The sequence below is a fragment of the Poecile atricapillus genome, chromosome 2 (assembly GCF_030490865.1).
Source record: "Poecile atricapillus isolate bPoeAtr1 chromosome 2, bPoeAtr1.hap1, whole genome shotgun sequence".
Taxonomy (NCBI): Eukaryota; Metazoa; Chordata; class Aves; order Passeriformes; family Paridae; genus Poecile; species Poecile atricapillus.
In genome coordinates, this window is record NC_081250.1 from 106,223,323 (window position 1) to 106,237,356 (window position 14,034).

Here is a 14,034-nt window from a genome sequence, read left to right on the forward strand (position 1 = left end):
GGGAGCCGTGGGCACAGCCCCCGCCGGGCGCCGGGCTGGGTCCGGAACGGGCCCGACCCCCAGAGTGAGGTGCAGGCGGTGCTGGTGCCGCGGGCGGGGAATGTCGGTGTGCGGGGCGCAGGGCTGGAGCGAGAGTGTGTATCCGGTTCTGGGAGTGCAACAGACAGGGAGCTCCTGGAGCAGGTCTAGAGAAGGGCAGCAAAGATGATGAACTGGATCATCTCTGTCACGATGATGCGCTGAGAGCTGGGGCTGTTCAGCCTGGAGAAGAGATGACTGAGAGGGGACCTCATCAATGTGTATATATATCCAAAGGGAGGGTGTCAGGAGGATGGAGCCAGGCTCTCCTCGGTGGGACCAAGCAGTAGGACACAAGGCAACAGGCAGAAAGTGAGGCACAGGAAGCTGCATCTGAGCGTAAGGGAGAACCTCTTTACTGTGCAGGTTACTGTGCTCTGGAACAGATTGTCCAGAGAGGGCGTGGATTCCCCCTGACCGGAGATATTCAAGAACTATCTGGATGCAATCCATGATCCATGTGCCCTAGGACAGTTTGAGCAGGGAGGTTGGACCAGATGACCCACCGTGCTCCCTCTCAACCTGACCCATTCTATGACTGTGTGATTCTCTAAGAGCTGAGATGGGCTTTTGCACTCCCAGGGGTCTGCCCAAAAGCTATGATTGCACAAGGCAGGGGAAGGGAGGCAGAAAAAATAAAAAGACTCTTGTGGATGAAATAGGTTTGGTTTATAGGAAAGGATGAAGTAGGAGCTAAAATTATCAAGAAGGACTTCATTGAAAGGAGAGAAGATGAGTAATTGACCAAAAATTATTTTTAGGCTCAGTGATAGATAAGGAGCACTGCAGGATGTGTGTGATGGCAACAGCCAGGAGCCTTCAGCATGATGAACCCAAGTTGTAAATGTTGAAACCAGTAGATGTGGAGACCTGAATCTCAACTGCTTCTACAAAAACTCTTGGTGCTAGGATGTGTTTAAAGAAACAAAAGCAGTGCTTTACTATACAAGTGAGAGGATAAGAGAGAAACATCCCTTCTTTGGACCCCTCCTAGCTCTAGAAACCCAGTGCTCCTCTGCTGCTTACAGGTGCAGCTGTGAAGAGCTTCTGCCACAGCTTATACCACTGTCTGGTTGTTGGCATGTGCACTTCTGGCCATGCTTTTGCCAAAGAGTTGATATCCTAAAGAAGGATCTTTTCCTTGCTGTTACCCACAAGTGATTTTCAGTTCCAAACAGTAGAAGAATGAGATATGAAATGGCCTTAAAAATAATCCAGGGTTTGAACACAAGCCTTAAGGTGGAACGCTTAGAAATTTCTGTCTTTTCAGTTTGTCATGGAGAAGAAGAGCAAAATTTGACTTTATTGTCCAGTGTAGGTTCCTAGATGGGACAAAGAGATTTGAGGGAGCAAGGATTACATTTCACAGAGAAACTTCAAAGGGTGTTATGCTGAAATTTTGCTGGATTATGCTGGATCTTGAATTAAGGTGGAGTTCACAATTACTAAAGTGATTTAGGTGTTAAAATTGACCAGCAAAAGCAATGAATCTTTTGTTACTTAGACTTGCTGAAAGAAGCTTTCTATAAAAGCTTTGATCCAGTTCTAGGGTGAGATCCTGCAGACCATCTATTCAACAGAGACCAAATCCTAGCTGCCTGCCTGTGAATTTATATGTGGGGTATCTCCAGTCAAACATTTTGCTCTCTATACCAAAAGTGACATACCTAGAGTCACGTTTAATCATGCCAGCTAAATGGAAGTGGAATACTCGCTGCTGAACCCTTCAGAGAAACCCTTAGCTGATCTGGGCTCAGGCAGTCACAGACCATGCATTTCCAGGATTTGGGAAAGGCACTAGAGGGTGCTGTGCTGAAAGAGAAGAAACGGGATTTGTATCTGCAGGAAAAACCATCCCGACCTCTGCAAGGTGAAGAACCACTATCTCCGTCTTTTTACCTCCGAGACCGTGTAGGCCTCTTCCTACAGTAACAGCCTTTTTCCTAAAGGAGAGGATCAATAGATCCTGGTTTTCCTGAATCTTCCACAAACTGACATAAGGAGTATTGACATCAGGAGACAAAGAGTGCAACCTGATGTATAAATATGAACTTGACGACAACGAAGTTGTAAAGGATTGGTTGAACATTATTAAATGCATCTTTTTTTCTTAGTAAAGACAGGCCCCAGGGGAACCTTGGGTGGGAGCATGGGGACACTGGAAGTGCTTGCCCTGGCCTGTGACAGGACCATCTGAGCAGGGCTCCTTCCCATCCTGAGCTGGTTGGATCCAGGCCAGCTTGGATCCAAAAGCTGGGGCTGTGTCATCAGCACCAACAGGCCCAGCAGGATTTATGAGTGCTGAAAGATGGCTCAGAGCAAGTCCAGATCTGTTTAGAAAAGGCTTTTGATGCTGTGAAAGCTCCCGTGGCCCCATTGTGAGGAGCACAAGTGCTAGATGAACCCTCAGACAGTACAAGTAGGTGCTGCAATACAGCAGAAGGTGTGGGGAAGGAAACCAAACCCCTTTGCAAGGCATGCTTTAGGCACCTGCGTGATGCCTGGGATAGAACAAAGATTCACTTAAAGTAACAGAGACTCGGGACTTAAAATACTGCATTTAAATTTCTTGTTTCTTTAAAGGTCAAGATGAGTTACCCTCATTCTATATATTGGCAGGTGCATTTATTAACGTATATTTTATTTTCTGTGGGGAACATAACGTTCTTGGGAACGTGGCTATCACAGAATGGTTTGGGTTGGAAGGGACCATGGGCAGGGATGCCATTTACTAGATCAGGTTGCCCAGGGCCCCGTGCAACCTGGCCTTGAACACTTACCAGGATGAGGCATCCACACTCCGCTGTATCTTCTATGTGTCTTCAGTAAAGAAAACGTTGCAATCCAGGAGATGTTTAAAGTACCACTACCACCCCATTTTTGTGTTACCTCTTCCATTTCAGCAGTTCTCAAACATTTTACATTCTGAGTCAGAAATGTGCATCCAGGGGAAGGAACAAAACTTTACCTGTCTTTTTTTATGTTTGTAATTAGTATATTTTAAAAATCCCAGCAGAGTTCACCAGCTCAGATGCTGCCCCCTCCTCTCTGCACAATTCCCAATTTGCTTCTGGCTACTGCCTCAGCAGCTACTGTAGGAAAATCCCACCTGCAGAGTATCCTTTTATTAACAGGCTGTTTTGCCACAGCTAGCTACTCTTTCCATTTTCTTTCCTGTTGCCTTCAGCAGGAATAGGGAGGCTTGAAAAGAGAATCACATTTTTCACATTCTACCAATGTCAGTGAACCTAATACAGTCGTAAAAAAATGAGAAAGACGGAGGCAAATCAACAAAAAAATGATCAGGTAAGAATCTGAACTTGATTTCTCAAGCAGCTTGTAAAATTACAGCTTCACCAGTATAAAGGCAGCCAGGGTGATTTATGCTGGCTCTTCACAGCTTACATGTTTCAGATCCCTTTCAGTTGAGATTGTAAGCATTACTTTTCTTAACAGTAGAAATGCTTGGCTGCTTTTTTTATTCAAAGTGTAGCTATTCCTGTAGACAGGCACCTTGCTTACAGTAAACAAGTGCCAACATCAGTGTACCAGAACACACAAACTGTAATTTGCACGTCTAGACTTTATTATTACGGCATTTTAGTTGCTATTTATCTCAGACATACAAGTCAATGTAATTTTACACTTCATTATGTCTGCTGCTGCTTTCCCAAGCAAAATCAACGTTAAAAAAAACAAAACTGCAGAACTTCAGCATTACTAAAAAACTCTGGAAATGACAGTAGGTGCCAATCTGTAAAACAAAAACCATTTATGCACAATCCCTCTTCCCACTAGTCATTAGCTATTCATAACAGGGCTTATGCTATTTTCAAATTCATGAAATATGAAAGATACTACTTTTTATTAATAAATTACTCAAGACAAAGGTTTTGAGCCTGCAGAGGTAGCCAGTTACGCATAAAGGAAAACAGGAAAGCAATCACACACAACCTAATCTGAGTCTGGAGAGACCACAGGCCTTTCCAACTGCTCTAAATTTCCTATTATAATGTACATATTTAAGTAAGATGTTTTAATCATCTTACTATATTTTTCCCTTCCCAGTATGTGACAGGAGATTAAAGCAGGTCATAATTATCCCTTATATTGCTTGACAAGCTCACAGTCAATGTGACTGGTGATCTGGAAGGTTGTCTTCAGTGTGCTCCAGCCACAGCTTTGATACTGCTGATAATTCAGATACTGCAAGCTCAACACAGAGGAACTTGCTGAAGTTACATCAATGGCTTCTATTTATCTGTACTTCGCAGCTCTGTAACCTTCAAAGGACATACCATCATTCACGTATAATTTGGCCTTACTGCTCTATTGTTCTGCAGGCCTTGGTGGATTACCCAGGGAGACTTATGGACAGCTAGCTTCAATAGGATGTACAGGCTGTTCTAAAAAACCCCAACAAGCCTAATCCCAAAACCCTCCACCTTGGCAAAACTGCCCTGTTTTTTGAACAGTGTTCCCTCCCACAAATAAGTGGAATTTCTGAAACATCGAACCTGCATCATGAAGGATAAAGCAATCACAAGGCCAGCTCAGGGTGGTTGAATAATAAATATAAATCAGGTACTACAGCAGGCCATAAGAATAAGGAAATTAAAACATTATTTAATATGGTATTTACCTGTTCACGAGGAAAAGTAAAAAAACCTCAACATTCCAACATTTCAGACTGCCCTGGGCATTATGCTGCAAATGTCCCTTGTACTTGGAAACTGTTGCAAGGTCTGAATGCTTACAAAGATGTATAAGCTGCAGTCAGGAGAAAACACCATTCCAGTCATTTTCAAAAGGGTCTTTCCATAAATTACTTTATTTCTCATTAAATGAGCACAGAGTCATTACCATATTAATAACAGATATGTTTATTATTACATATCCATCAGTGCGGCTTTCAATACCACTTGAAACATGCAAATCGTCCTAAGGACGAATCAGTTTTCCAGTGCTTCTTATTCAATACACAACTGCAAAGCCATTATAAATTACTGAGGAGGTATTTGGTTAAGAAATAAAATAAAATAAAACCATACTGCCCATACCATGAATGTATTCCTGCTACAAAGCAAGAGTCTGACAGCATTTACTGAAATTCCTGAATTACCCAGAGCTTTTGCATTTTTTTTTTTTTTTTTGCATTGCCTATACATCTCTTGACTTATGAACAAGGATCAGTCTTTCTTTGTAAGAGGAATTCTCACTCAAAGATTGTACTTAATTTAGAAATGCATCTAGCATCTACAATACTTCAACCAATTAAAATTCAGTAAAAACTACTGATATGCAATAGTTTTTTAGAGGTTTCTTTTGTTTAGTTTTAGGTTTCTACATTTATCGACATGGCAATAATACAATTATCTCAAATTAAGGCACTAAAAGAACAATGTAAAACCAAGTAAAAGTGTTCTAAGAATAATTTACAGTTCAAACAGTGCATATATTTCTTAAATGTTTGTTAACTTAATGTACGTTATCACTTAAAATTGTAAGGCAATACATTATACAGTAATAGAAATGATGTACCCCAAAATATGCTTCCAAACTCGGTGGTTCTTTTTACTGTTAGTTTCTAATGCCTCTAACAATAAAATAATTCGGTATGGCTTGGCAAAAATGCATAGATTAAAGGCAATTACTTGTTTTCCCCCCTTTACAAACCTGCTGCATCAGTATTTTGTAAAGCATAATGCAAAATATTTAACACTTTGATCCATTCCATAGTGGGTGGTTAGCATTAAGGCTGTAAAGAACTCTGCAGTGAAGGCACTGAAGTTCAAGTGATAAGGCTTCATTTTAAGCTAGTTCTGCAGTCTTCAAGAGCACAACTTAAGAGTCTTGAAAGCAATTGCAGTCCTTCTCACTGAGAAACCTTCCTCTTCTGGTCTGTTTCATATGCTCATCTTGACATAAATATCCCCTTCACAGGGTTAACAGTCCTTTTCTTTCACTGGTACGAAGAAAGTCGGCTTTTTTAAAAAATCCAAAAAGGCAGCACCTTTTTTATATACCTAGCTAAGCTTTATTTGCTTTAACTTGCATTACATAGTAATAATTAATCTAATCTACCTTGAGGCAAACCCGCAATTAAACACCCTCAGCGTGCTTTTGTGCCAAAGCAAGGAGGAGACAGTAATAGCAATCTTAACCCTGAAGCCTGTGATAGTTATGTTGAAAGGAACAACAGCCCGTCTGCACTGTTCTGTGTGGTTAAAAAAAGCCCTGTTTCTCTGACTGCATCCCATGAGGTTCCATTAAGCACTGTACATGTGGTTAGCTGTGGAACAAAGAAGAAAACAGACAATTAACAACAAATATAAAAATTAGCTTCGTAACACTACTGTGTGTTTGCCAAGAGCCTCAGTGAAGAAAATACTTTATTTTAACAGAATTCTTTTTCAAATGACAAGGTACAATACTAACATCATACCTACATCATCTTCCACAAGCTGTTCTCAGTTTCAAACAACATTAAGCAAACACAGACATCAGACAGATGATAATATTACTGCAGCTTTACAAGTAAGCAATTAAGAATCAACAGTCATGGGTGTATTCATGACAATGCAAGGTGACCTTTCACTTGCAGGACAAGAAAAGGTTCTCTAGGCTAAGAGAACGCACATGCAGTTGCAGAGCTCATCAGGTGCACAGGAATTTTGGCTGGTTGGTTGTTTTTCTCTTCAAACATGCATTAACTTGACCAAGTGCCAACTATAGTAAAACAAAAGACCTCAGCTGTGCTAATAGAAGGTGGATAAATCAGCAGACTGTAAGCTATGAAGTGTAGGTTCCAATCTTGAAGCATCTTGAAGCAAATGCCAGCAAGTTCATCATGAAGTTCTGATTCACTGTCATTAGTGATAAGTTATTAAAATGAGGAATAGAACTTAGGATGAACTTTTATATGTGAAGCTCCTTTCAACGGGTCTGAGACACCTCTCCATGAAGTCAAGGTAGCACTGCCTACAGACTGCAAAGAAAGGTGGGTCAGACCCTGAATGAAATGTCCTGAAATGTCTTCAAGCATGTGTTCAAGTCTGTATCCATTGAACAAAATACTTAATGCCTGCTTACATGGTAGGACTCCATCACCGAGGGCAAGTTCTGCTATACTGTCTGATAAGAAAACAATTTTCAGACACTTAGTAAAAGCTAGACATGTATATCACATAAAAATCATTGCTGCGTCTCTTATTCCCACACCTAGGCAAGTGGTGAGGGAGGAGGACTGCAGGATGCAGCACCTTGAGTTCATAGAGGTTGATCCAATAACTGACTGCCTTCTGAGAGGAAAAGAGCCTGCTCCTCTGCTTTATCACCTTCCTGACCCCAGGAGAGCATCCTCCTACTTACCTGTCCTCAGCTTTGGCAATCACTGCACTTCGCAGTGCACTGATCCACTCAATAGCTTGGCACAGTTAGTCTACATTTTTTTGAGAGTCAGAAACTGAATTGTGCACCTTCATGGATGGGTTGAAAATGGATCATTGCAAGCACTTACCTAGGATCCAAGGACAGAAAAGAAGGAAAAGAAAACAGAGAGGGAAAATCCTCCCCTCTAAGTAGCAACAGGCTGTCAAATGAGCTCAGCTACTGTGCTGAGCTACCAGTTAAGTGTTCAGTACATAAGCTACACTCTAAATTTATTTAATAAGCTAAATTTTAACACTGGTACATTAGAAGTGAATTCTCCTAAAATAAACTCATCGCCTCTTTTTAAACACACAGGACAGAATATGTAACGGTATCAGGGCACAGGCTGGGCATAGCCCATCACAGCAGTACTTGTCTAGTTCACAGATACAACTCACAAAAAATTTAGCTGAGAAAGCCACAAAAATGTCCACAGTATAACTGCCAGAATGAAGAATTCCAACCTGGCCTTTCTCTAATGCTTCTCTGCTCAGTGAAACTCTGAATCTTTTCACTGTTTGCTCACATTGCTCTACAGGTGCCATGTAGGCCCCACTACACTCCATCCAACCCAGTGTCAGCTGTCTAATGGGAACAGTGTGTCACAGACACCCAAGGAGCTCCTCCAGCACCAGGAAGGTGCAAGGGCCCCCACCTGCCTCTTGCAGACATTTCCAGGCAGCAGAACAGACAGCAGCACACACATTCCCAGCATTCCTGCTGCTCAAGTGCTGTGCCTCTCTAAATGGCTTATGCTCAATAGGACTTTCTCCACAATCAGTGACTACAATATGCAGCATTAAAACAGAATTTCTTGTAATAAATTACGTGTTCTCTGTCAGTATTTGACATCATCATGAAGAAAGATATCAGTTATGTCATCGAGTTCACTGATGGATTTGGGGTCAGTCTAGAAGAGTAAAGTAAATGTTAACTGTTTGATCTATGTCACAGCTTGTCAGATAAATTCAAGAAACTAAAGAGATAAGATACTTTGCAGGTATTAACTTCTGAATTGACAGAAAACATAAGAGCTTAATTTCTTCCCAAGAACTTGGAAGATGTCCTTGGGTGATGGAGAAAGGTGTGAGCAGAGGTTGTACAGATGGAGAAAACGCAAGGCTGCAGTACTTGGAACAGCTGATCTGACCTCCTTACATTCACTCATGCAAGACTGTCACCATCACCATCACCCTTCCTCCTTTCATTCTTGAGGCTCTCCCCCAAACCACTGCAGCTTCTGAGCCCAACAGAAAATCACAAGCTTTTCTTCTGTGGAGTTAGGGCTGGATTGTTTTTGTTGTCATGCTTTGGTTTTTTTGGCTTTCCTTCAGGCAAAACATTCCTGGATTAATTTTCTGCTGAAAAATAGATCAGTTCTATTCACTCTGGTAATCTGTGAAGCATGAACTGACACAAGATAAAGCTCAGGAATGTGCAGCTGTCCTCCTTCTGGTGCTGGTGAGCTATTAGACTCATTGTATCTTAAAGGATCTTAAGGATCTTAAAAACCGAGCTTTAATAATGGTGTTTCTCATTTTTTAAAAAAGTTCCATTCCCTACTTGTGTATTTCTGTGCTTCTGCTGTAACACTCTCAACAGGACAATGCCAATAGGATTAATAACAGCAACAGTCTGGGAAACTGATGTTCCCAAACATGCCCATTCCTTTAAAAGTTACTCTAAACTTTCAAATATCCAAATCTGTTCCCTCTATAATAGATTAGCTGCACACTTGTCCTTGCTAAAGGCAACTCCAAACCAGCACTTCTATTAAGACAGAGTGAAAAAGAATCAATTAATTGATTTAAGCAAATGGATTTCTCTCCCGTAAGAGTATGCATGAAAGCTGGTTTTTACAGCTACCAGAGGCCCCCACAAGGATAACTGGAAAGCATGCTAAGAATGCAATTCAAAGGGTCTTTTGGAAGAGAAAGTCTGCAACTCTAAACATCTAAATGTGACATAAAGAAGTATGCACTATCCTTACAAAGCAAGGATCATCAAGGGGGAAGAAAGTATCTGTACACAATCAAGAACACAGAATGATTTTTTAAATCAGTATCAGTGCTATCAGCATCTTTCAAGTACTGTTTTAGATTATCCAATTACCACGTCTTAAACATGCAAGTAAAAGATACATTAAAATTATTATTTCCAAACCCATTGGCTAGTTGGTTGGTTGGTTTAGGAGGAATTAGTTGCTCTGTTTGTTTATGGGTTTTTTTTCCTGTCCAAGAGCATTCCTGCTTTAAAAGATCCTTAATTTAATGCTTCTTTTGGTGAGTACATTGACTAACATTATGCAGTGTCACATTTTTAAAATTCTTTTAAAATTGTATTAATTAATTAATTACATCATCAGTTCTGGAGGTTTTTCTACCTACTCCTTTTAAGTAGCAGCATGACAGGCTTTTTCTTTCAGTCTTATGTGGTCCAAGATTCACTGAAAAATCTCACTAGTCAGTCTCAGATTTCTTTAACCAGTTCTGATATCCTTGTCTGCCTTTAGTAACTAGTTTTTAAAATCCTAATTATCAGTGAAATAACTGTATCATACAAAACATACAGCACTTCATATTTTTTCATCTACGAAACAGGAGTAGTTCTTCAACAGACCTACTGTAAATAAAGACGATGTTAAACAATACATCTTAATTATGTATATTTTAAATTTCGCAGGTGTCATTTACTTCTAGAAGTCTTACAGAATCTGGGTAAGCCTACGAGGGGGTCTAACATTTTTCAGTCAATCTTGGAAAATTTCCTTGGACTGAAGGAAAAATTAAGTTTGGAAACACCATGAAGCTTTATAAAACCTTCTGAAAGTTGGGAGAAACTGACATTTTTTTAGACAAGACAAATAATTTGATAAGATTTTGTTGTACAAGTGCATACCATGTAAGTACATAACAAACATAGCTGAAGCCTCCCTGAAAATAACAATTACCAATTTTTCTTTATTTGGTACAATGCTGAAGATGCGACTAGTAAGCAATCCCTGATTTTACAGTCTTTTTAACACAGGTTTACCACTCCATGCTTTTGCACTGCACTCACCCTCATTTTTTTGAAGACTGTAAGGAAAAACTGCCCTCTTCCCAGGAAATCTCCCCACAAATCAGAAGTATTTCTGTATTTCAGAAGTTCAACTCGATTAAGTATTGGTGTTGAAAAATGCAAAATTACACAATTCTGTCAAATTCCTACCATTTGAACTGTAACTGGTAAATTGAGACTTTGTTCAGTGTTTGTGACTCTGGCTCAGTTGCATGATCTTAAAGACAAAACTGTGACCAGCAGTTATGTCCTTCTGTAAATCAAACTGCCCACAACACCACTTATTTTGATATTGACAGCTTTGTGTTTGAGGCCGAAAGTAATTTTCCTGTATAGGATTATCTTGAAGGCCTTCACTGAATATATTACTATCTCAAAACTATAATCCCTGGGAGTGTTCAAGGCCAGGCTGGATGGGGTTCTGAGCAACCTGATCCACCCTGGCAGAGTGGGCTGGAAGTGGATGATCTTTAATGGCCCTTCCAAACCAAACTATTCTATGATCACTTATGTTTTGGGATGGGAATCTTGGGGACAAGAAAATCAATGCCCTTTTTCTCTTTCATATTTTTTCTCTTCTGTTCCCTCCAAGGAGAATGTTTCATGATATATCCCATATCTTCTTATATCTGAAAGTCTGCTTTTATTGCATTTCATGCCAGGAATGTTTGATAAGCCTGCCAATCTGGGAAGACTCTTTCCTTACTGAGACACTAGTTTCCACTCCACACTGTCAGTTAAATCAGTTATTTGGGGAGAAAACAACACACATACTGTATCAGGAAGCTAATAAAGGTTAAAATCAGATTATATTAACCTAAGCATTAAAAAAGTGTATTTTACATCATGTCTTGGTTAGTGCGTAGGGTCACAAACAGTTCACAAAAACAACTGCTGGGATAGAAGACTACTGGGAATGGGTAAGCAGGGAGGAAGAATGGGATTAACACTTAACTGGCCTCAGAACAAAAGAACTGGCCCAACAACAGTTATGAATGAAGAATCTGTAAGTTTTTTATATCAGCCCCTTTTGCAGAAGACTTCTAGCATACACAAGCTCAGAGTCAATCCATGGATGGGATGACTGTGGATCACCATTGCTGCTAAATGTCATTACTGACATATCCACTGAGCCTTGCCTTTAAACAGGAAAAAAATTGTAACCAGCTCCCTCCCAGGTATTGGCAGGCCAGGTACAACCTCCATGGGACCTTTCCAAATGTAAGAACCAATAAATTTACCATAGTAACAGGAGAATTCTGCTCCTTCCTTTGGAATTTGAGCAAAGATTTAGATCAGCAGTTCAACAGCCATAACTATGGAATTATTTCACAATTTCACATGAAACAGGACTTATAAATGGAGGGCTTTTTAGCCAAGATGACCTGTAGTTTTTGTAACTTATTTCTCACCTCGTTTTTCCAGAAGTATTTTTAACAACTTTTCGGAATGACTGGTTTGCTGAGGATCTTGTAGACAAAGTTCTAGGAGAAGCACGAACAAAAGTAGATGGAGGTGTCTTAGGGATCTTCTTTACTAAATGCGTCACCCACTTCTTCTGTTCATCTTGACAGGATGCCAACAAGAGCATATCTCTTGCTGAAGTTACATCATAACTCACTACAAGGAAAAAGTAGGAAGATGATTCAGTGAAAAACAGAGCTCCTTATCCAAGTAAGAGTTACGACACAGCAACTGTGCCACTGGAAGGAACAACAGCACCTATATACATTGTTCTATTGAATTGGGTTATATATTTTTGGAAGACAACAAACAGCAGGGAAGATTATGAATATAATGTTTTACACAATTTGTCATTCTGCATTAAGATTCTTCAGTCTAACATGAATATTTGAGAAATGAGAAACTTACACTAATTAAAATTTTAATAAGCTGGAAAGTTGTGTGGGTGCCTTTTGGCCAAGTTCCAGAGTACATACCCTGAATGTTCCACTTCACAGCAGCACAGAGAAGAAACTTTTACTCCAGTCTCTGAAGTGGCTGAAGAACCACTCTGCAAGGTCTCAGCAGAGCTTGGTGATTCAGCACTGCAATTGTCCCTAGCACGGGTCAGGTGTAAGTGCAGAGGGAATGGTGTGGGCACCAAGGAGCTGCCCAGTACTTGGGCACAAACCTTCCAGGGTTCCTCAGCAGAACTCCACCTCTCCAGTTACACCACCATAGGCCTCCCTACAGAAGTTTGCCACAGCTGCCTGTTCATAAGCAGTGTAACAGTCTATTGCTCTAATAGCAACTTTCACATCTAAAATCATGGAACTTTAGTTTTAGGTTTAATTTAAAACTGAAGTGCTTTTATTCACCTCCAGTAGTTTAGCAGGTTTGGCTTAACCATGCAGAGAACACAGAACAGAAAAAAACATGGGTATACCTTTGCACGGTGCAATTAATTCCTCCTTTTTATCTAAGTGGTCTCTGTGGCACTTCACATGGCATCTTCGACATTCTAGGGCAGCAGGGGGTTTAAAGACATGCCAGAGAGGTTTGGCACAGGCCTCACAGTTGGCTGGAAAGTGGTATAACGTGGGAATAAATTCATGGCCTTTGTGATTTAGAAAATTTGTCTTCTCTGCTGGCTGTACTGGTTCTACCTCCAAATCCTTCCTGCATTCCCCCTCATTAGCATAGAGAATCTGAAAAAGAACACTGCTGTGTTATTGTTGAAACACTAAGTACTTTTATATCCTTTTCAAAGAAGCCACCACTTTTTCAAGAGAGTTAAACAGACAGGAGAATATTACTTCTTTTTACCTGGAATATTTTAGGAATTTCTTCAGTTTCAGCTCTATATACATCTCCTTGAGTCACAGGCCGGACATGAAACAGCTTACTAGATTAGAAGAAACATGAATCAGAAAATGCTAGAAGATTATGTACAGCTCAGAACAATTACCAAACTGCTTTGAAGTTGTTAGAATTATGCAAGCAACACGACCTACTTCAACACTGCAATATAATTTTAGGAACTAATTCATAAACCATATAGATTTTGCCTACCCATGTAAGAGCAAAATATTTCACAGCATGGAAAGAGGGTTATCTTACAATGGATTCAAGATCCATCATGGTAAATTTACTTAAGATAAAGGCTTTCAAATACTTCCTCAAAACACTAGGAAGTCTAACATTATTGCTGGAAAAGCTTAGTGAAAATCTAGATGGAAGTAACCATATTAAGTAAAATACTATCCAGTAGGTTTTTTTTACTTAATCACATTATGGCTTGATGAACAATCTATGACAAAATATCATGAAAGGAAATCTGGGGCACCAGCTGTTGAAAATACTGGAAATTTAAACTGGAACAAATATCATCTTATACTGGGTCAAGACTGTAGGTAAGACCATCTCTCCCAACATCCTGTTTTCAACAGGAGCTGTAGCAGATGTTTATGAAAAGAGTACGAAACAGTTCAAAGAGAAAATAACTCTTTTCCTGGTTATGAG

The 14,034-nt window shown here is 40.1% G+C and overlaps 1 protein-coding gene across 2 annotated transcripts in view; it reads right to left on the minus strand.

Annotated features, from left to right (window-relative positions):
- Positions 1-4,879: 4,879 nt before the first annotated feature.
- The window catches only part of ROCK1 (Rho associated coiled-coil containing protein kinase 1), an 84,665-nt gene continuing 75,510 nt past the window's right edge, over positions 4,880-14,034 (minus strand). The window contains exons 30-34 of one of the 2 annotated variants that reach the window (XM_058832662.1): positions 13,339-13,417; positions 12,959-13,220; positions 11,982-12,189; positions 7,171-7,212; positions 4,880-6,370 (exon numbers count right to left, since the gene is read on the minus strand). In XM_058832662.1, coding sequence (XP_058688645.1) covers positions 7,185-7,212; positions 11,982-12,189; positions 12,959-13,220; positions 13,339-13,417 — 577 coding nt within the window. In that variant the 3' untranslated portion in view covers positions 4,880-6,370; positions 7,171-7,184. The remainder of the gene's footprint in view (positions 6,371-7,170; positions 7,213-11,981; positions 12,190-12,958; positions 13,221-13,338; positions 13,418-14,034) is intronic. The other variant, XM_058832663.1, reaches the window with a different exon arrangement.